This window comes from Canis lupus, chromosome 5 (genome assembly GCF_048164855.1).
Source record: "Canis lupus baileyi chromosome 5, mCanLup2.hap1, whole genome shotgun sequence".
NCBI lineage: Eukaryota > Metazoa > Chordata > Mammalia > Carnivora > Canidae > Canis > Canis lupus.
This window is the reverse complement of record NC_132842.1, coordinates 60,492,321-60,513,959: the sequence shown is the minus strand read 5'-3', so window position 1 is coordinate 60,513,959 and position 21,639 is coordinate 60,492,321. Positions and strand designations below refer to the sequence as shown.

General features: G+C 47.7%; 2 protein-coding genes across 3 annotated transcripts in view; one reads left to right on the top strand and one right to left on the bottom strand.

The window, feature by feature from the left end:
- The window catches only part of GNAO1 (G protein subunit alpha o1), a 172,938-nt gene extending 171,619 nt beyond the window's left edge, over positions 1-1,319 (top strand). Inside the window, exon 9 of the mRNA XM_072827038.1 lies at positions 7-1,319. The gene's annotated coding sequence lies outside the window, so the exon portion shown is untranslated. The remainder of the gene's footprint in view (positions 1-6) is intronic.
- A 2,315-nt stretch (positions 1,320-3,634) lies between these two features.
- AMFR (autocrine motility factor receptor) overlaps positions 3,635-21,639 on the bottom strand; it is a 44,349-nt gene continuing 26,344 nt past the window's right edge. For both annotated transcript variants that reach the window (XM_072827033.1, XM_072827034.1), the window contains 6 exons: positions 17,656-17,846; positions 15,561-15,664; positions 10,522-10,656; positions 8,731-8,814; positions 5,869-6,053; positions 3,635-5,221 (listed from right to left, as the gene is read on the bottom strand). In XM_072827033.1, coding sequence (XP_072683134.1) covers positions 5,068-5,221; positions 5,869-6,053; positions 8,731-8,814; positions 10,522-10,656; positions 15,561-15,664; positions 17,656-17,846 — 853 coding nt within the window. In that variant the 3' untranslated portion in view covers positions 3,635-5,067. The remainder of the gene's footprint in view (positions 5,222-5,868; positions 6,054-8,730; positions 8,815-10,521; positions 10,657-15,560; positions 15,665-17,655; positions 17,847-21,639) is intronic.

The following is a 21,639-nucleotide window of genomic DNA, read 5'->3' as shown; positions in this document are numbered from 1 at the left end:
CTACAGACCGCTTCCCGGACTCTTTGCTGTTGGCGTTCACCTCCTGGTAGCATGACCTTTTGGCCTTTGTAAGACACACAGCCTTTCTGTGTCAAGCCCCTGTCCAACCTACGACCCCAGAGTGACTGACGGCTGTGTATTTCTGTAGAATGCTGTAGAATCTGGTTTTAGTTGAGTCTTTACATTTAGAATTTGAAAGGAAAAAAAAGAACATTTCTCATGTGCTTTGTAGCTTAAAAAAAGAGGAAAAAGGAAAACACCATTTCATCCATATTTGTCTTTTTTTTTTTTTTTGGAAATAAAGCAGCATACACATCTGCACCTGCACCCCCAACCATCCCCAGTGTAGAGGGCCCCCCCCCTCGCCCACGCACCTGCCAAGGTGCCACCTGTCTGCCCGCCCTTCCTGGGGGCTTGGGTCCTGGGGAGCGGGCTCAGGCTGCACTGCCCAGAGCGCCCCAGCCCATGCCCACGTGCCCCAGCCCACCCCAGGCTCCCTCCAGGTTTGCATAGAAAAGCACAGCTCTCACTGGCCAGTGGCTGCCAGAACGACTACCGATCAAACATATAAATCGAGCCCTATAGAAGATTTTCCTGCCAAACTCCTTCCTATAGATTCCCTTTATGATTTTTTAAGTTTTTGTTTTTTTGTTTTTATTTTTGTCCCAGTAAGCACTATGTATCACATACCAGATCAGCTTTCATTGTCTTTGGGAAACGGGGTTGTGGATTTTTTTCCTTTTGACATTTTCGCTTCTCAGTCTCTCAGATGGATGCTCCCTTTGTGTGTGTGCGCCCCTCTCCACCTTTTCCTTTGTTTCAGTGACCTGTGTTTGCTCCTTCTCATGTGGGGATGTTTGTGCTGCAGATAAAAAGAACAACAACAACAACAAAAATTTTTAAACACCACAACATGGAAAAAAAAACAAAAAAAAATTTTAAAAACAGATGGAATGTAGTGTTTACATGAAAGCCAGTTTTCATGATCAGTCCTATGTCATTTCTACTTTGACTAGTATCCAAACCCCAAACCTCTCCACGGTGTCACTTTTAAGACTTACTATTTGCTGAAGAAGACCAGTCACGGCCATTTCAGATAAAGAGGAGGCGAAAAGACAAAACATACAAAAAAATTAAAAATACAGAAAAAAAAAAAACTTGAAAAATGGAAAAAAGAAAAAAAAAAAAGCCCAAGGGTCTTTCTAAGCCTTTCTATTCCCAATCGGTGAGGTTTCTGTGATATCTTACACACTGCCAGTCTACTTCTCTGACTAATGGAAAATTCATGTGTAGCTCAATAAAGAGAATGTTTGTCTGTATTCCTGAGTCTCTCACCCTCGGCCTTCATTCTGACAGGAGGGAAGGAGGCATCTGACTGGGCCATAGGCCGGGGGAGGCTGGCGGGTAGGGGCCAGATAAGGACCTCCACCCACCCCCCCCCCCAGGGGAGCCAGCTGGGCTCAGCCACCTGGGAGCAAGGAAGGCCCAGGTATGGGCCCTTCCCCACCTGCAGATGGGCAGGGTGGGGGGTGGGCAAAGCAGGTAACCCCAAATTTTGTGCTAAGACCTGGTCCTATTTCTTCCTGCCAGTCAGTGGTCCCACCAAAGCCAAAGGATGGGTGGTCCTAAGAACAAGGCCAAGTTGCCTGGGCCTTCCACACCAAGGGGTCACATCCATCCACCTGGACACCTTTTAAAGCCTCTCCCGCTGCACCGGGGGGGCCGGGAAGCCCACCGCAGGACAATCAGGAGAACGGATCGGCGCAGCCCGGCACGAGCAACCGGGTTCTCCTCTCCTACAGGCTCTGGGTCTTACCTCCTCTCTCCGCTAGCTTGCCAGGTTGGTGTTGGAATAATCAGCACGTCGCTTGGGACTGGGACCCGGAGGGGACCCAGCCCGGCAAAGTCCTTGTGTCCAGTCCACAGATCACTTCTTAGCCAAGCAGCCGGTGCTACAGCCAGCTGGGGAGAGGGTAGGGCCTCCTCTCCATACGCCAGCAAGCGGCAGTTACTAGCCTGTGGAGCCCCCGGCTAGCAATCCCAGGGGCCTCAATCTAGAGGGGCTGGCGGTAGAGGTGCACAGCATGGCACGGAGCTAGGAATAACAAGAGGCTAACTCTCTCCGTTGTAAGGAACTGGCCGGGCACCCTTGGCCTTCCCGCGGCCTCTCGTGCCCTTCCCACCAGCAACCCTCACCCCAGCCTGTGTGCAGGGGGAGGCCCACATCATCTCCAGTGGTGGCGAGGCTGCGCTCATGGCCACAACTGGACAGGACACTGGAGGTTTTGCCCTGGAGGGCAAACCAGGACGCAGACAGGTCAAAGGATGCTGTGACCTTGTCTGCTTGAAGTTCCCTGAAAACGAGTTCTATTCTAGCAGTATTCTTTCCTAACTTTCGAAGGAGTTTGGTGGGTAAAACAGGTCTCTCAGCCTTATCTTCCTTAAAATGGAAGTCAGGAAGCAGTTAGGGGGTAAAGAGTACACGGAAAGGCAAATCAATTAGAACAAGGAGCATGAGGGCAGAACCTCTGCATCAGTTTCTAGAAGCTCCTCGAGTGACCCTAAAGAGCAGTCAGGCTGGAACCACTTCTAACCTAACAGGAGTAAGAGGGGAGAGGAGCTGGAGGCTTCTAGGTGACACAGGGCCTTCAGAGCAGGTGGGCAGAGGGCACTCCTCGACCAGCAGGTCCGGGAGGCCGTGGCTTGCCGCGCCTGCGGTGTCCTGCTCAGCAGAGTGCTCGGCTGGCTTTGCACCCCGGACCATGTCTGCTGGCGGAAGACAGCACGTTGTCGACACAGCTCCGGTGGGAAACTGGGTCCACGTGGCCACCTGGACACCTAGATTTCTACCAGCAGCACAAGTGAGACATCCAAAAGGACCACCATCCTGTGGTTCATAAAATCCTCAAAATTTGGAGGGGGCAGTGGGACTGACGAGAACCTAACACAGCAACAAAACAGGGCCCATAAGAAAACGGAGGGAGCAACATAGACCACTGCCTAGAGCCCAGAGAGGACGAGGGCACCTCCGCCACCGCTCACCACAGCACCTCCCACTCCATTCTCGGCTAACAAACGCGAACCAGCAGCCTGGCCTCAGCTCTGGGCCCGGATGGCTAAGCACAGGACGGGTGCCCTCGGCCCAGAAGATACCATGGGATGGGGACCCCACCCAACAGAAGACCCTGGCCTGGCCTTCTGCCACCACCCTTAGCATCTGTCCCAGATGCCCCCAAGAAGGGACACAAGCCAAGAGACAGTGTAGTGCCCAGGATCCTATACCATCCAGGTGCAGAATCAAAGGATGACTTGAGGACTTCTCTCCTTGGGTCATTCTCAGCTATGGGAGGCAGGTCTCCGCTTTGATCGCGGTCTTACGGCTGTATTCCAAGGTCTCCGGACCCTCTAAAGTTCTTTCCAGGCCGTTCCCTCTTTTCGCTCATTTGAAACCTAAGAACACATGGAGTTAGGGTCACCTTTAAAGTGTACAACATGCAGGGGGGAAGGATGGGGGAAAAAACCCTCCAACGGTTTCCAACAGAAAACGGTTCACATAAAATCAAAGTGGGACCTAACTAATTTGGCCCCTCTGAAAAAAACTACCTTACTTCCAGCCACACACAACACACACTAGAAGAGTTTGCCTTTTATTATTATTATTATTGTTTTACAATAAAAACAGATAGCTATGCTCTCAGCAAAACAAAACCAATTTTTAAAAAAATCACAGAAATCTACTAACAGCATTTCGAGGTAAGGCTTTTGAAAGATTTATTCAAATAAATTATCTTGGCCTAAACATTTACTCATCACTCTTTTCAATTACTTGTCAACATTCCAAAAACTTTCAGTTATGTAAAATACATTTAACTTTGCCAATAATTTTAGATAATACTGGATTCTTCCCAAAAGGACTACCATAAAACTATGCTTTAAAACATTAAAAAAAAAATCCAATAGGACATAAAACCGAACTATGTAGCCTGTGATTGCGTGTTTCAAGTCCTGGAAGTTAAAGATGTGAAGAATTTGAAGAACAGGTTCAAGACCTGGGTCTGCCCCGAGGCAGGTGGATTCAACATCTTACCTTTCTATGTTTAATTAAACCAACAAGAGCAAAGGGATGAAAATGAAGAGCTCCAGGGAAGAAAGATACAAAAGAGATCTTTATTTCTCCAAGAAAGCCCTCTAATAGTGACTGGCCTGCTTCCTAAGGTCCTCATTTTCTCTAGGGACCAGACCCACAGGCCTCGGCATTGCCTAATTTACTTGACGAAGGAATTGAAACTGGAAACCAAAGCCTGCTACTCAGCCCCCATGGCTGGGGTGGGTGGAGGACCCTGAAACCCGGAGTGGGGACGGATACGTGGGGAAGGGGGGCGGGGGGGCACTCGTGAGCTGTAGGAGCACGGGCGTGAACGGAAAGGGGCTCAGCGGGCAGTTCTGGATGTCCGGGGACACGGCCGGTCACCTACTCCCACTCTCCGGCCCTGGCCTTCCCCCTCCTCTGCTCCACCTAACAAACCAAGAGTGACTCTTCCAAGATGCCCTTACAGCCTGGAGGCTCGGGGGGCTTGGGGTGCTCAGGGGGCTCAGGGGCCTGGCCTCCGTAGTGTTCTCAATGCCACCCACCCAAGAAGGGCTGTACACGGTGGTGGAGTCAGGCCCGGGCCGCACGCTCCCCGTGGTGCTTCAGCGGAGCTGCCCCCGCCCTGCCGGCCAGATCTGGAGCCCAGGATGGCAGCGTCCGCGTGCCCTCTCCGAGCAGCAGCAGCCCGGAAGCCGCCGGCCGCAGGGTCTCTGGTTGCCCTGTTCCACTCGGTCACCCCCACCCCCAAGAAGTCCAGCCAACACCAGAGATCATGCCTTGAGTTCAAATGTGCAGTGTTTCTAAATGGAAGAGAAATGTCACATAGAAAGTATTACAAAAAAGGATTAAGTTTGTCAGCTGTCCAAACACTAGTAAGACCACATGCTTTGTACAGCGCAGCGGGCCGAGCCCCCTGGCACACGGCGGGGGGCCCGGGCCTCTGCGGCCGCGCTGCTGGGGCCGGCGGCGAGCGAGCGCTAGGAGATCTGCTGCTTCTGGAGCCTCCGTTCGGCCGCCGCAGCCAGCATCCTCCGACGCAGGGTCACAGGGTCGGAGTTCGTGCCTTCTGACGTGAGGCAGCTCTCAGAGGTGGAGGCGGACTCGACTTCAGAACTTCGGTTCAGGAAACGCCTACAAAAAAGCCCAAAGGACTCGTGTGAGGGGCGAGGGATGACGGACAAAAGAAGCTCTGGAACACAACCTGCAGAAAGACCCAGGCTGCGTCTTCATCTGTGATTCCCCATTTCCCAGGAGCCACCGTGAGGCGGTCATTCAGCAGTGGGCTGTGAAGAAGACACCTGTCCCGGGACAGAGGAGCAGAAGCTCTGGGCACTGGGGACAAGGCCCGCCCGGGGGCTCTTCAGCCCCTCCTTCTCGACGGGTCACCGGGAGGAACACCCCGAGCTCCACTACAGGCACGGTGGCCAGGCCGGGGTTTGGGGCCCTGAGTCTGTCACATGAACATAATTACAGCGCTCCCTCTGGGAGGCCAGAGAATCAGACTCCTTACCACAACAGGCCCAGGTCACACTGGCCCATGGGTACAGTGTGGACGACCACAGGAGACCACCGGCAGCACCAGCCTGCTGGAGGTTACCAGTTAGGTGCGGACCCTTTGGTTTTCCACCAGAGATTGGGAATCTGAATGATTATAATGGTTATCCAATGTTGGCCATCTGTTCAAAAAGGCACCATGTGGGCCTGATGTGACGAGGGCCTTTGGGCCACTGGGTTGTGACTCAAGATTTATAGGAGCAAGAGCCAGAGGATCAACTTACTTGCGAGCTTGCTGCAGGAGGTCATCCTTACGCTGGACCAGCATGCGCTGCCTCTCGTCTGCAGACTTGGAGAAGCGGCTCCCCCGGGCCTCAAAGTCTTCCCCCTCACTGGGCTCCACCTCCACCTCACTGAAATCCAAGGCCTCCTCCAGCCGAGGACTGAGGTCTAGTGGCACACGCTCAGTCTGGGCACACAGGAAGCAAGGGACTGCTGTGACCACAGGCCACCCTCCCAAGCAGATCCCCCACCCAACCCAAGTGCTCCAAATGATGTGCTTCAAGACCCAGGGGAGGCAGGCTGCCAGGTGGGGAACCACCAGCATACATATAATGGCTGATGTGGACTCCTGAAGGGCAGGCTGTTGCGTCGGGCTTATGCACCGCTAAGAACAGCACCTGACTTGAGCCAGACATTCGATATCAGCAAGGTTTATTATACATGATTACCAGTGTGAAAGACACAGGCACCCTGACACTGTACTCTCAGAAAATAATAAAGTTAACTCCAAGCTTGTATTCTGGGAAGTTTTGTTCAACTCTACTAATTGCTCTAAAACTTAAACAAGTCTTACCGCATTTACTGCAAAAATTTTACATCTTTACTTGACTCTTAAAACAGAGGTAGACAGATTAAAAGGGATAAATTCTAAGGATCTTTTTAAACAAATATAAATCACATGATTCCTTGTGTGACAGAATATTAAAATGGGACTCTCTGTTTTGGCTGAAGCTCTGAACACTATAACAATGCCCAGGCGCCCCACACACTTAGGGGGGTGCCTGACCATCTATGTTCCTGCTACCAGATGGGCCCAGGCTGGCCAGGGTCAGCCCAGCACCTGCCTCTAGGTAATAGGAGTTGAGGTGGAAGAGGCTGAGAGATTGGCCCATTTGTAAGATTTCCTATGTGTGGCACTTAACTGTCACCCACAATCACCACCCTTACCCGCCTTCAGCCTAGCAAGTAAGGGGACTTTAAGAGAGCCACATTCCAGACTAATATTCTCTGTAGTTTGGGGGCCCTGGGAACTGGTGGTGACTGGCACACCCAAGGAATCTCAAGACAAAGGTACTATCTGCTGGTGGTAGATAAAAAAAAAAAGGCTGTGAGGGGAGCAAGTTCAACGTGTGACAGTAAGGCCCTGCTGTGTGTCCTGAGGGACAGCTGTGGGTCTTCAGCTCAAGAGCAGGAAGGAACCAGCCTGAGGTTGTTGAAACAGACTCTGCCCAAAGGACTGCCTGTAAGGTGATGCAGCCTCCATGAAGGTAGGGGTGGTCATAACATAAAGAGCCAGCCGAAGTTGGGGTTTCTGGTGCTAGATGCAGCGGCGGCGGCAGCGGGGGGGGGGGGGGGGGGGGGGGAAGGGGGGGGTTGGTCTATAGGATAACTGTGATGCCCACACACATGCTGGGGTCACTTGGCCTGAGTGAACCCACCCTTCTCCCAAGCCTGACTCTGGAGGAGGTAGACAGAGCAGCTGGTGAGTGGAGGAGGAGATGAAGGAAGGGATCAGACACCCAGCCCCAGGCCTGCAGGCTTCTAAGCCAGCCTGAGCGCAGGCGGGGGCAGGGGGGACACTCTGCATCCAGTACCGGCACAGTTAATGCCATGCTTGAGCTACACTGAGGTCTTTGCTAATAGACTGTGACCCAAGGACTTCTTACTTCTTGACAATGGCTGAAAACGCTAGATAGCACGCTCTTTGTGAAGTAAGTACTTTCCCTTCACTGTGCCAGAAAAAATTCAGAAATCTTCACATCAACTATAAAACCAGAGTTGGTGAATGGGGACAGAAAGTGAACGTGCTCCACCCCCAGGAGCCCCCAACCAGCCCTGCACTCAAACCTAGACTGGGCCAGCTATCCAAGATGCGGGAATGCAAAACTGAATCCCTTCTTCAAAAGCCAGGCACCATTTTACCAATGCTGCCCAATCCAAATATGGATTTGGGTATGAAAAATTTATCTCGGCAATGGATTTGAAAAAGTTTTAGTTTTTACAGTTTCCTATTTGCAGGGAAAAACATGCAAGGCGAAAGCAGCTTCCATGTCACTGAACCATTAGAGCAGTTGCTCCAAGAAGAGCCTGAGAGACACTGGTGGACAAGGCAGCACCAGTGCTGGACCCCAGCCCCATGTGTGGGAAGCCCCACCTCACAAACACAGAAACACAAAGACAGGGTTGTTTGGGGGTTTTGCCAGTATCTTAAGAAAGTTTCTAGAAAGTGTGATAACTGATTAGCAAATGGGAGTTACGGATAAGGGGTATGAACCGGAACCCCCAGGACGGGGACAGGAACCTCTGCCCTGGAAACCAGGACAGAGGAGCTGCTTGTGGAAGGGGTGGATGAGTCACCCAGGTGTGCATCTCCTCAGAGCCGGCTCCCAGCATAACCACACCCCTCCCCACCTCCACACCAGTCTGAGGGTCTCGTTTGCATGAAGTGCATGGAAGCACCTGGAAATGCCAAGTTCTGACAAGTGAAGTGTGGGGAAGACCTTGATGGTTTCAGCTCAAGAGAGCCAAGCTCCAGTCGGTCCCCGTCTGGGTACAGATGTCCAATCACCTTGGGTCCAGCCTGGACCCCACTTCCCTCTGCCCATCCTAGTGCTCAAACTGAAGGTAGCCAAGCTGGCCCAGGGACACCATGACTCCATTCTCCTCCATGGCCCTGGGTGGAAAGGCAGGCCATGTCGTGGGCACATCTTGGCTTGTTAACCCAAAACACTGGGACAATGTGGCCCAGGGCCTTCTCTGACACCCCTGCCCTCCGGAACATCACAGGCAGGACTGGAGACCACTGCAGGCCGCACACAACTGCCCCCGGCCCCAAACCCTCTCCCCTCAGGGGCAGATCTTACCTGCACAGAAGCTTCTCCCTCCTCCTGGTCTCCATTTGGCCTTTCCACGGGACTGTTCAATGCAGGCCTGATACCATCTGAGCGCTGCAAGGGAAACAGCACCACAAACAGTATGGAGCTGCTCAGGGTTTAAGGAACAGAGCTGGGGAAAACGTGGGGTAGAGAGGGAGCTCTGGTCCCCAGCACTGCCTGGGTTTTGACAGTGTGTGGCAGCAAAGAAATGAAGCTGCTACTAAGATCAAAGTGAGGAGAGGGGAGCCTGAGGCCCGAGCCTGGGTTATCACCTGGCTCCAATTGAGGTTCTCCTCAGTAACAGCGACCGCACGACACACACAAATCAACAGCAGGTAATGCTGACTGAGCATTTGCGGAAACCCAACATGTCTGCCTCATTTAGCTTAACACCCTGTGAAGTGGGTACTGTTGCTCTTCTTTTAGCCAGTCTGAGACCTTGGCCAATGCCGTGGAGGCTCTGGAGCCCTGCCCATGTCCCCGAAAGGTCCTGCCAGCTGGCCAGTTTCTGTGCCGCTCCTGAGAACTCACTCTGGCTCCACGAGGTCACTATGCATGCCACCTCCTCAAGCGGCCCTCAGCCAACAGCTGATGGGAAGTGGTATCTAAACACCCCCACTCACCGCCCCTCCAGAGGTCCCCAATGGGATCAAGCTCTTGTCCTCCATGACAGTAAGCTGTTCTCACAAGCCCTTACTGGCCACCTTCCCTCCCCTATCTCCAAGCCCCGCCTGCTGCTGTGTGTCCTGGAACCTTCCCAAACGACCCAATGGCACTTGACCTTGTCCCTAGGGTCTGCTGCTGGATAATCCAAAGTCAACAACCAGGTCAAATGGGGAAGGATAGATAAGCTATGTCCTACATCAGCCCATTTGACTCCAAACTCCAGGCTCTCTTGAAAGAGTCTCAAGTTTTAGGATTTTATAACAGATTTCCATACATCCTCATACATGAAGTTGAATAATTTCTTGTTAAATGACTCCCTGGTCATGTACAGATGATCCCTTGGGCCTGCCAGAAAGCTTCCTTCAAAATGTTAATACTTGGGTCAAACTCACTATGTCATATATCTAAAACTAATATAACATTGTTTGTCAACTACCCTTCCATACTAAAATTTAAAATAAAATGTTACTACTTCTTGTACTCAAAGAGGTTATATAATGGGCCAGGAAATCTGACCTTTTTTAAAACAGGAGTACAAGCATCACATAGCTATTACACACCTAATGGAAAACGGTACCAATGTGAAAAACCAACCAGGGACAGAGGGCATTACCTCCTGAGAGCTGGGGGTCAGCAAACAATAGCCTGCAGGCCAAATTCACCTTCTGCCTATTTTGTAAGTAAATGTTCCCTAGAACACAGGCAGGCACATCCACTCACATATTGTCCACGGCTGCTTCGGCATTACCGTGGCAGAGCTGAGACATTACAACAGAGGCTGCGCGGCTCACAAAGCCTAAAATATTTCTATCTGCCCTTTAGGGAAGGTTGCCGATCCTTGTCCAAGAAGCACCAATGCTAGGACCTCCCGGACTGGCCGGGCAGGCACGTCTGCCTGCCTATCTGTACAGAACAGTGTCGCCAGTACATTTATCTTAATCTAAACCCCTTGGATGGGTCGGTCCTCAGATAAAATTCAGAAAGTTAGCAAATTCATAGAAACCCTTCATCAAATCATGAATGATATTCAATTAAGGAAGTAAGAAGTTAATCTACAGGATTCAATCTTCGTGAAGACAGAATCTATTTTTCACACATCAAACCCCAACTTACCTGTGTGGGAAAAGGTACTTGAATCCGTCCTTCTAAAATGTTGTCTGTTGTTATTTCTACGGAGCGTGTCAGCTGGAGGTCCTGCAGCACGAGATGGTAGGGAACCTGGGGAAACATCTCTTGAATCTGATGAGCCTGTAGGAATACGGGAGGCAACGTTCATTCTCCACATTCCTGCTCAGCGCCATCGTGTATGGCAAGCTCTGGATGGATGCTGAGCCTGACACCAGCCTTGAGAACACAGGCAAGGGGCCCCTCTAGTCTGTGATCCCCATCAAACCTCACTCCTTCTGGAGTTTCTCCAGGATGCCAAACAGGTAACTTGGGATAGCATCAATTTCAAAATAAAAAAGGGCATGGAAATACAGCTGGATCCCAAAACAGGCTCGACTAGAATATTCCAGTTTTAAAAAGTGCTCATTTTAAAGCTCGGTATAACTCAGGTCAAAACAAAACAAAACAAAAAGCATTCTTAAAGAATCGTCAAAAAGAACAAACTTCTGATACAAACCCACATGGACGAATTTCAAATGCATTAGGTTAAGTTAAACAGCCTGGCTCAAAAGGCTATGTACTATAGAATTCCATTTATACAACATTCTAGAATAGGCGAAATTAAAGGGACAGAAGATTGGTGGTAGGTAGCTGCCAGAGACTGGGGCTGGGGAGGAAGTGATTACAAAGGGATATGGTGTCATTTGCGGGAGGGGAGATGGAACTGTTCCAGATCTTAAGTATGGTGATTGCCACACAATTGTATGAGTTTGACAAAATGCACAGAGTTGGATACAATGAAGGGTGAATCTACCATATGTAAATTACACCACAATCAGAAAAAAAAAAAAGATTAAAAAGAACGTAAACACTAGAGCTGTAGGTTTCAAACTGCACTCTAGAAACGTCTAAGAGTCCAGTAGAGCTGTGAGCAGCAGCCGGTGTGTAGGCTCAGCACACCACCGCCCACACTCATATTAAAGAGGCTCAGATTTTTTCATGTATGTATATTCGTTTTACAATGCTTATATTCATGGAAAAGCCCCAGGGGTCAAAAGAAGAAAAGAGCAGGAAAAAGGTGATTGCTTTAGAAGCACAAGGAAGTTGGCTACTGGGGTGCCGGCTCCTCAGGAGCACAGCGTCACAGCTATGGGAGGAGGGGGAAGCATCCGACGTCAGAGCCTTGAGAGCAGAGATCAGGGTGAAACAGGCACAAAGCTTTGTTTAGCGTCTCACTGGGGTCGGAGGGAAAGACAAGCAGAGTCCAGCAGCAGGACCCACGGCCCCCACACGCCTAGGACCCCTCATGGTTTATATGAATGAGAGCCCATTATTTTTTTCTCCAGGGCAAGTATCAAAGTTAAGTGGAACGGAGTCCACAAAAATCTCAACAATCAGATAACACTCTTCTCTACTCCTAAACAGCTTCCCCCTCATTTCCCAAATAAAAACATGCTCAAGATTCATTTGACTAGACCAAAGCTTTCCTCCAGAAAATCCAGTGAATTCAATACTGGATCTTTATAAAAAATGTATGGGTCCAGTACATTTGTTGTGCTAAAAATAGGCTTTTCCAACCCGTCATGGAGCTGGAAGAAGCAGAGCCAGAGCCTGAGAATTCTAAACGCATCCACTTATTCCTAGAGGGTACGTGCCCAAGATTCTGATTTTTTTAGGGAACAGGTGAGGTAATCTACATGCAGAGCTTCCACAGCTGCCAGACCCTGCAGTACACACGCAGAGCCTGCCAGGAGCCGGCGGGTGGCCACATTAGGCTGCCACACTGCAGACCATCTATGCCCATTATAGTCACTCACATACTCTGCTGAGTGGCTGAGCACTTCCTCCAGGAAGCAAGAGCCAGCAGGAACCAGGCCTTCCTTTTTTTTTTAATCAAAGGAAGGAAATTCTGACCCCTGCTATGATTTTTTTTAACCAATTCTAAGTGTACAGTAGTGCGCACCATAGGCATATTACTGTGCAACAAATCTCTAGAAATTTCCCATCTTGCAAAACTGAAACACTGAACAGCACCTCCCCAGGGCCCTCTCCCTGAGCCACTGGCAATCACCATTCTAAGAGTGACTGAGTTAGGCACCTCATTTAAGTGGAATCATGCAGTGTTTGTCTTCTTGCAACTGTCTTATTTCGTTAGTATAATGTCCTCTAGGTTCATCCATGTTATAGCACACGGTAAGATTTCCTTCTTTTCTGAAGACTAGTATTTCACACTTTCAGAATCCATTCACCTCTGATGGACATTCAGGTGGTTCCCACCTCTTGGTTATGATGAGCCAGGCCTTCTATTTATACCACATCTCAGTGACCTGATGGAGCTACCTCCATTCCTCCTGCTAACCAAGGCAAACATCTCTCCCACTCCAGCTCCCGACCCCACCATCCAGCTCAAGAACTTTGCCCTTCAATTTTTACTTTCCTGTTTGTGCTCCACCTCTGAGATCCCTCTCAAAGTGATCACTCCCATTCGCACCCCAAACATGCTTTTGAATCTATCTTTAAAAAAGTCCCAGGCGTACTCCAAAGAAATGAAAGCAGAGTCTCAGAGACATTCATACTCCCATGCCTATCACAGCATTATTCACAAGAGCCAAAAGGCAGAAGCAACCCAGGGGTCCATCAGTGGAGGATGGATAAGCAAAATGTGATCTACCTGGACAATGGAATCTTGGTGAAAAGGAAGGAAATTCTGACCTCTGCTACGACACAGAGGAACCATGGTAAGTGACATAAGCCAGCCAAAATGACAACCCCAGGGGCCTGGGTGTATGGAGGAGAGGGTGGGGGCATGACTTCACTGGATCCTTCTCCACAGCTTCTGAAACTTGTGTATAAATGGCCTGTTTAAAAAAATCTTAAAAACCAAAACTCCCGATACCATAACCCTCTGGAGCTACCACCTCTATCCTTCCGCCCCCTTTACAACACAGTCTGTTTCTCCAGCTCCCACTCATTTCCAATCTACTGCGAGTAGCCAATCCCACAGGCCACAGAAACCACTTGTTCCTCTGCAGCTAACCAACCACCTCCTTTCTGCTGAATCCAACGTGTCCTCCTCCGACCTTACTTTCTAAGAATTCCAAGTCTTCTCCTCCTGGTGAGCTACATCTTCTCCTGGAAAGAGACTGGGTCCCTGCCTCCAGTAGCACCTACAGACCCAGAATTCCCAAGGGTCCGTGTCTCCAGCTAGATCTGCTCAGCGAGGTGCAGATGTTGACGTGGCAAGCCCACTTGGAGGGCTCACGCCCAGTGGGACGGGCTGCCGACACCCAGTCTGCAGTCCTGCTTCTACCCCGTCTTGCCCCCAAATTTGCTGGGTGGCTTCACTGCAACCTACCATGTCAGCTTCCGTTCTCTGCCTCCCTCACCCATCATCCTTCCACCAAAAGCAAAGTGTCGTCCAGTCCTGCCAGCTCATTGCTCAGCAAGTGCTTTCAAGCTGTCCCTTCTTCTCACTTTCACTACCAATGCCCTGGTCCCCCCACCATGGTTCTCACCCGCACTACTGCAGCCTCCTAACTGGGCTCACTGCCTCCATCTCTGCTCCTCCACTATCCAGTCTCCCAGAAGCAAATCATTCTGTTAAATGTTCTGTCCATCCCTTGGGGGAGGAGAAAGGCCTTGAACAACCTTCCAATACTTCTACAATAAAATCTAAACTGGAGGGGCATCTGGGTGGCTCAGTCAGTGTAACGTCTGCCTTCAGCTCAGGTCATGATCTTGGGGTCCCGGGATGGAGCCCCATGTCAGGCTCCACGTCAGCAGAGAGCCTACTTCTCCCTCTCCCTCTGCCCCTCCTCTCTGGTCGTGCGCTCTCTCTCAAATAAATAAATAAAATCTACACTGGACTGTGGCCTACTAATAACTCTGCATGACCTGGCCCTGCAAGCTCAGTTTACATCACAATTTTGGTCCCTGACTTGCTAGGTCCAACCACAGTGACCTCTCTGCTTCCAGCACCTTCTTGCCTCCTGGCCTCTGCACCTACAATTTCCATTGCCTCTGTTTCCCCCAATTGCCTCCTTCTCGGCCTTCATGTCTCAGCTGAAGTATCACCCCCTAAGAGAGAACTCCTTGGATGCCTCCTCTCAAATAGCCCTTACCACTCCCACCACTGCCGCATCGCCAGCCTTATTCCCTTCAGAGCACTCACTGCATCAGCAATGAGCTCACTTATTTGTGCTTATGATCAGTCTCCCAGCCAGAATCCATGCCTCCTGGGAGTAGGGCCCACATTCACCTTGTTTATATAGCAGGTGCTATGCGACTGTTTACACTGCAGAAATGGGTTTTCAGGACAGGTTTGTTCGATAAATATGTTAAGATAAAGGAATGAATGAACAAATGAACCAGCGATGCTCTGAAGTACTAACCAGGCTTACCCAGGTCAGCCAGAGGCTATCTAAGCAGGACTAAGGTAGTTATTAGCATTTTAAGACTCCTGCATTTACTATCATAGTGAACACTAATTTGCAATGATAATGACACGAAGCCTCTAACTCTATAGAACAAAAATACACACCAGATGACAAAGCTTTAAAAGAATACAAACACTATTTGAAGAATATCCTTGCGCCAAAAGCACACATGCCTCCATATCTCAAGGTATACAGGTGTACTCCCACAGATGTGTGTGTGCTTCCTTATTTGGGGGAGGAGTGGGGACAGATGTCAGGAAAACACATTGGGTAGGCCTAATACAACTTTTAATAAAAGGCCCATCATGCTCTCTAGTCACAAGCCTCCAAATAATTTTGGCTAAAATCAAGTAGAGTCCCAAGATAGGCCTAGATCCCAAGAGAGTGAACACAGCAGTGCTCAGAAAAGGATAAATCATCTGCCACACAACTAAAGCAAAAAAAAGCTGGCTTCCAGAGCAGTTTCAAATTTTATAACACAGGAATTTAAGCGGTCCCAGGGAATATAGAAAACGCCCCTGAAAATCCCACTCTTCTGCCAGAGTGGAGCATACGTGCTGCACAGCGTCCTCCTCTCTTAGCCATCTTGAAGCAGTTGGTGGTCCTTACCATTGCATTCAGCTGGGAGTTGCTGGCCTGCGTAATGCCTAGAATGTTGGTGGTGTGCATCACTTCTACTGAAAAACTCGGCAACCAACTGGCAATCCGGGACCCTGAAACAAACAAAAACCCAGCACAGATTAGAGATCCCTTTTCCTGTGTTGCCTACCCTACAGTCGGCCACTCTGGGGCACCAGCTGGTTCCACTGAGGGCTTACCGTAGGCCAGGCCTTTTGTACCAAGGCTTTCACATAGATTAGATCACTTAATCATGTCTAGAAACTCACATGGTACCATCTGTTTTTAACCCCATTTTATTCTTCTCAGAAATAGTTCCCTTGCTGTTTTGTTCCCATGGCACTCAGATGTTAGATAACTTGCCAGAGGTCATACCAAGTATGGTGGTCAGTATCTGAAGCCAGACAGTAAGGTTCCAGAACACTTCACCACCAGGCTCTCCTGGTGTCTTGTGGCCCTGGATCCACCCATCAGTCCACTCTCAGTCTGGCAGATAAGGAATGTTTGCAAGGTTCTATAGCTGCTGCAACAGAGGCATTTATGCTCCTCTTTCACACTACACAATAATTACTCATGTGGACACATCCCTTTCCCAATTATGTTCAAGAAGTATTTTCTATTTAATCATCTGATTTGAAGACCCTGATTTTCTCATTTGATTCGAAATTCTTTTCAAATAGTCCCATGATACAGGCTTGTGGACTAAAGGTGCCATGAAGTCTGCTGCTTCTCTCATTTCCCTAAAAAAAGGGGATCCTAAGATAAAACACCAGAGGCTCCTGGGTGGCTCAGTAGGTTGGGCATCTGACTTTTGGTTTCAGCTCAGGTCATGATCTTAAGGTCATGAGATGGAGCCCTGTGTCGGCTCTGTGCTCAGCAGGGAGTCTACTTAGGATTCTCTCCCTCACCCTGCCCCCTCCCTCTCAAATAAAAAATAAAATCTTTAAAACAACAACAACAAAATACTACCAAGTATTGGATGTGAAACAACTTATTAGCAAGCCACATATTTAGGGGTTATTTTTCTCTCCTTTGCAAAGAGGCACTGAGGCATGGAATATAAAAACAAGCTAAATGGCTGTCTCAAGGTCTTGCTCAACAAAATGTGCCCATTAAAAAATGAGATACTTATTTCATGTACTTACCAGGGAGAAACAGTTGACTTTTCTAGTTCAAGTTTTTAGTAATAATTCGTAAAGTAACAGATTACACAGCTGGGCCCCATGTGTGAGATCTGCCAGCATATTTCAAAGTCACACCTGATAGAGACCTGAGCTGACAGTCCAAAAAGTGGCTGCCTCTAAGCCCTCCAGCAGCCCCATCCCCTGGTCTCAGAGACTGGGTCCTACTACCCTTGATTCTCCTTGTAGGGGTCTCACCAACATGCCACAACTCCCACCATACTTTACCCTTGGAAACTCAAACTCCAGATTTGAATAGCACATCCCCTAACAAAATTCCAGGGATACCTGTTTTACACTAACAAATAGGAACTCAAAGAATTTAGTCGTATCAAAGTTGATGAGAATCTAAAAGAGCTTATTGCAATGTGAATTAAGGAAAGATAGTCAATTAGCTCCTAACATGAGGTCCATGGCTTTAGAATTTTAAGTGCAGTTTTTTACTACAACCCCTTTCAACACTGGTGAGAGGTAAAACATTCATATTTTATGGACAAGGAAAAGGTTCCAGCTCAGATTCTGCTTCTGGTACTCATTAGAAAGGCTGCTCCATGATACTCCATTATATGCTTATGCACTACACTGATGCAATAAATTATTAGCAACGGTTAACTATTAAACTGATTAAGTGTGCTCCTCAGAGGTATGGTTGAGTCAATATACAGACCTCCTCATCCTCCCTGCCCCCACCCCCATATTCACAGAGAATCCAGCAAATGCCTGGCACAGAATAACTCCCTGGGGCTACCCATACCTACTGAACACTTTCAATTAAGATTAAAATATTTCTATTAAACTGGCCTACACCAATTTATACCTGGCCTACACAGGGCAATTTATAATTAAAACAGCATCCTGTCAGGGGAGAAAGCCCCTCGGGTATGGCTTTAAAACTTGAAACTAACCATCAAAGTGGAAGAAATGATTGTGTTGGTTTAGGCGAGGTCGGCCTTCAGTGGCTGCTACAGGCACCAAATTCTCATCCAAGTTGTCTCCTTGCTGGTCCTCCCGGACCCGGTTATTGTCAGCAATATTAAGAGACATTCTGCATGTTGGGCAGGAGGTGTCTTGTTCTAGCCAGGAACGAAGGCAGGAGCTACCAAAAAGTCCAAAATAAGATATCCTTAGCATATTTTGTGAGAATTCACCAGAAGCACTCTGAATATAGCAAATGTGTTGCAATTTTAGCTTTTATTTGCCAATAGTGAGATTTAAATATTGAGAAACATTTGCTGACATTCCTTTTTCACTGATACACTTCTAATGTGTTCTGCTGTGAATGTTAATTTGTCAACATACGTGGTCACCTAGTGAGCTCCTTCCTGGTCATGACCCTTCTGCAGTAAGACTCCATCACATGACCCACCATCTTCCTTTCCAACTCCATTTGACTACTTCAAAATCCATGTGGCTGAATCACCCAACATCCTGGCCTCTCGTGAATTTTATTCTTTTACTCCAGCAATCTGTTCTCTCACTCTACTTTGGTTACTCATTAACATGGTCATAATGTTGGCTTTCTCTTCAAACTCTTGATGTCAAAGATCTCACTCTAACTGAAGCTCCTCTCTCCTTCCAGCACACCCCTTATTTGTTGAGAGCACTGGTACACGATGATACCACCTTCTCAAGCATCACAACTCCTCATGTCCTCACTCCCATCTTTACATTTCTTACTTACAACTGCTTCCTTATGCCCACCACCTTAGCTTCTCCAACCCTCTACTATTTATACTCTGCTTTCCCAACCAGGCTGGAAGCCTCTTTTGCCCTCTCTCTCAGGAAATGACAATGGCCTAATTATGTCAGACACAGTAACTACTTATGCTGTCCATCAACGGGACGTGAACTAACAAAACCAGGAAGGTTGGATGAAATGATCTCTGAAGTTCCTTCCTATATTATAATAATATATTACCTTTCTTCTAAGATCTCAAGGAGCCTTCCCATCCCATAACATGTTATCTTTCCTTTAAGAGTACAAGGAGGGACTGAATAAAAAAAGAGCTCACTTCCTCTGTGTCATTTTTAGTATCTGAGGACATGGGCACATATAATGTTACAAAGGAGATCCTCACCCCAATGTGATGATCCCCAGAACCTCTGGGCAATGTATCAGTACTTACATGTCAAAATTGTCCCTGGCAGATTATAAGGGAAAGGAGGAAACTGAGTAGGGAAAGATTAGAGAGGAAGACAAACCATGAGAGACTCCTAACTCTGGGAAACAAACAAAGGGTTGCAGAAGGGGAGGTGAGTGGGGGTAAGGGGGTAACTCGGTGACGGGCACTAAGGAGGTCACTTGATAGGATAAGCACTAGGTGTAATATTCTATGTTGGCAAATTGAATTTAAATAAAACAACAACAACAACAAAAACCCAAACTGTCCCCAACACCACGATGGAGCTACTTCTTACTATCTTTGAGCCAGAAGAGTTTATGATAATAATGTGACAAAATAATGAGTGTGTACAGCTAATTCTATCATATTTGAAATATACATCACCTATATATATAAAGTACTTGTTTGTGATCATTCAAATCAGTCAAATAAATGATTATATCTTTTAAAAGTTTGCTTCCCTTCCTCATAAGTAATGATTAATTAATTAAAGTCTGCTTCCCTAACATCCTTAAATCATACCACCAGTAAAATTAGCCTAGTGTGGGACTACAAAAGTATGTTAAGATCCTGGGCACCCTCCAATAATGCTACACTGTGACATACTTTTCATAAGCATCCCTAATTTTATTTCGTAATCTGCAAAAACCTCCCACATATATAATAGCCTGAAAATCCCAAGGTGAGGACAACCAGATACAGGTGCCTTAAAAATAAAATGCTAGAGTTCCCCAGCTAAAGAAACCAAATTTCAGAGAAGACAGGTATTTTTCTCTATGACTATACTAATACTCTACTCAAAGAGTATTTCTCTCTCTTTTAAGTATGATACTTCAATGTAATGAAATATTCATCAGACTCTGTAATCTTACAAAGACATCTATCAAAACAAATTACCTAGCTATACAATCTGCTGGAATTTACACATTTAGTTTTATCACAAATTAAAATGCATTTGCCCTTGATTATTGTAGTATAAGCCCTGACAGTCAGCTTTTCTTTTTGTAGTGCAGGTACTTGTTTTAGGCTTTGATTGTTGAGGTACTCACCTCCAAGAAGACTATCTCAAATAAACACAGTGCCAGCTACATGACTAAGTAGAGAGCCAGCAACACCCCCTCCCCCCAATTTATTTTAGAGTTCTTGGTTGATTTTGGTTAGCTGACCAAGTAAAGTAGGTTATATTTTCTCTTCCTGTGCTTTAAACTCCTATTCTTGTGTTTAAGCATTTTTTTAAAGATTTATTTATTTTAGCTGAGTGAAGTAAGTCAGTCGGAAAAGGACAAACATTATATGTTCTCATTCATTTGGGGAATATAAATAATAGTGAAAGGGAATATAAGGGAAGGGAGAAGAAATGTGTGGGAAATATCAGAAAGGGAGACAGAACGTAAAGACTGCTAACTCTGGGAAACGAACTAGGGGTGGTAGAAGGGGAGGAGGGCGGGGGGGTGGGAGTGAATGGGTGACGGGCACTGGGGGTTATTCTGTATGTTGGTAAATTGAACACCAATAAATAAATTTTAAAAAAAAGATATTACAAAAAAAAAAAAGATTTATTTATTTTAGAGGGAGTGTGTGGGGGGGTGGGGGGGCAGAAGGAGAGGGAGGGAGAGAAGCAGACTCTCTGCTGAGGGTGGAGCCCCTCCCACAATCCTGAGATCACAACCTGAGCCAAAATCAAGAGTTAGACACTTAACTGACTGAGCCACCCAGGTGCCCATCTATTTTTATGTTTTAAATTGACCAATGAAGAGTGAATCCAGGACACCCTGGGTTTCTACCCTCCACCCTAATAAAAGGAGAACCCTAGGCCCATGCTTTCATCCCATCCACAACCTCACTGTGGCTCCAGGTGTGCCATGTGCTTTCCAAGACCTTTGAGTATAAACCCTTTGTCCCCAAAGTTTCCTGATGGTCACTGCTAAGGGTGTCTTGCAGTCATAATAAGAACCACAGGAGCCAGTGCAGCCCTAAAACTGATTATCGATAAGTTGAGACCAGCACAAAACAACTATTATCCCACAATCTTATTCCCATCCTATTAACCAAAGCTACAATGTAAGGCAAACCAAGAGGTCCTATTAATGTTTGCTCACTCGACCCAAGGCAGGTGAGTATTTTAAAAATTAAGCACTTGAGCAATTAGGAAATACTCTGAGACAAATGAAAACAAAATCACAACATAGCAAAATTTATGAGATGTAGCAAAAGCAATGTTCAGAGGCAAATTTTGTAACTACTAATGCATGAAAAGAAAAAAATTTCAGGGACATCTGGGTGGCTCAGTGATTGAGCATCTGCCTTCAGCTCAGGTTGTGATCCCAGGGTCCTGGCATCGGGCTCCCCACTGGGGGTCTGCTTCTCCCTCTACCTATGTCTCTGCCTCTCTCTCTCTCCATGTCTCTCATGAATAAATAAATAAAATCTTTAAAAAATAAATTTCAAATCAACAGCCTAGAAAAAGAACAACAAAACCCAAAGCCAGAAGGAAGGAAATAATAAAGATCAGAGCAGGGCAGACCGGGTGGCTCAGTGGTTTAGCACCGCCTTCTGCCCAGGGCCTGATCCTGGAGACCCAGGATGGAGTCCCGCTTGGGCTCCCTGCGTGGAGCCTGCTTCTCCCTCTGCCTGTGTCTCTGCCTCTCTCTCTCTCTCTCTGTGTCTCTCTCTCTGTGTCTCCATGAATGAATAAATAAAATCTAAAAAAAAAAAAAAAGAGTTGCATGCTCTGGCTTTGATGGGCATGGTACTCATTTACATACA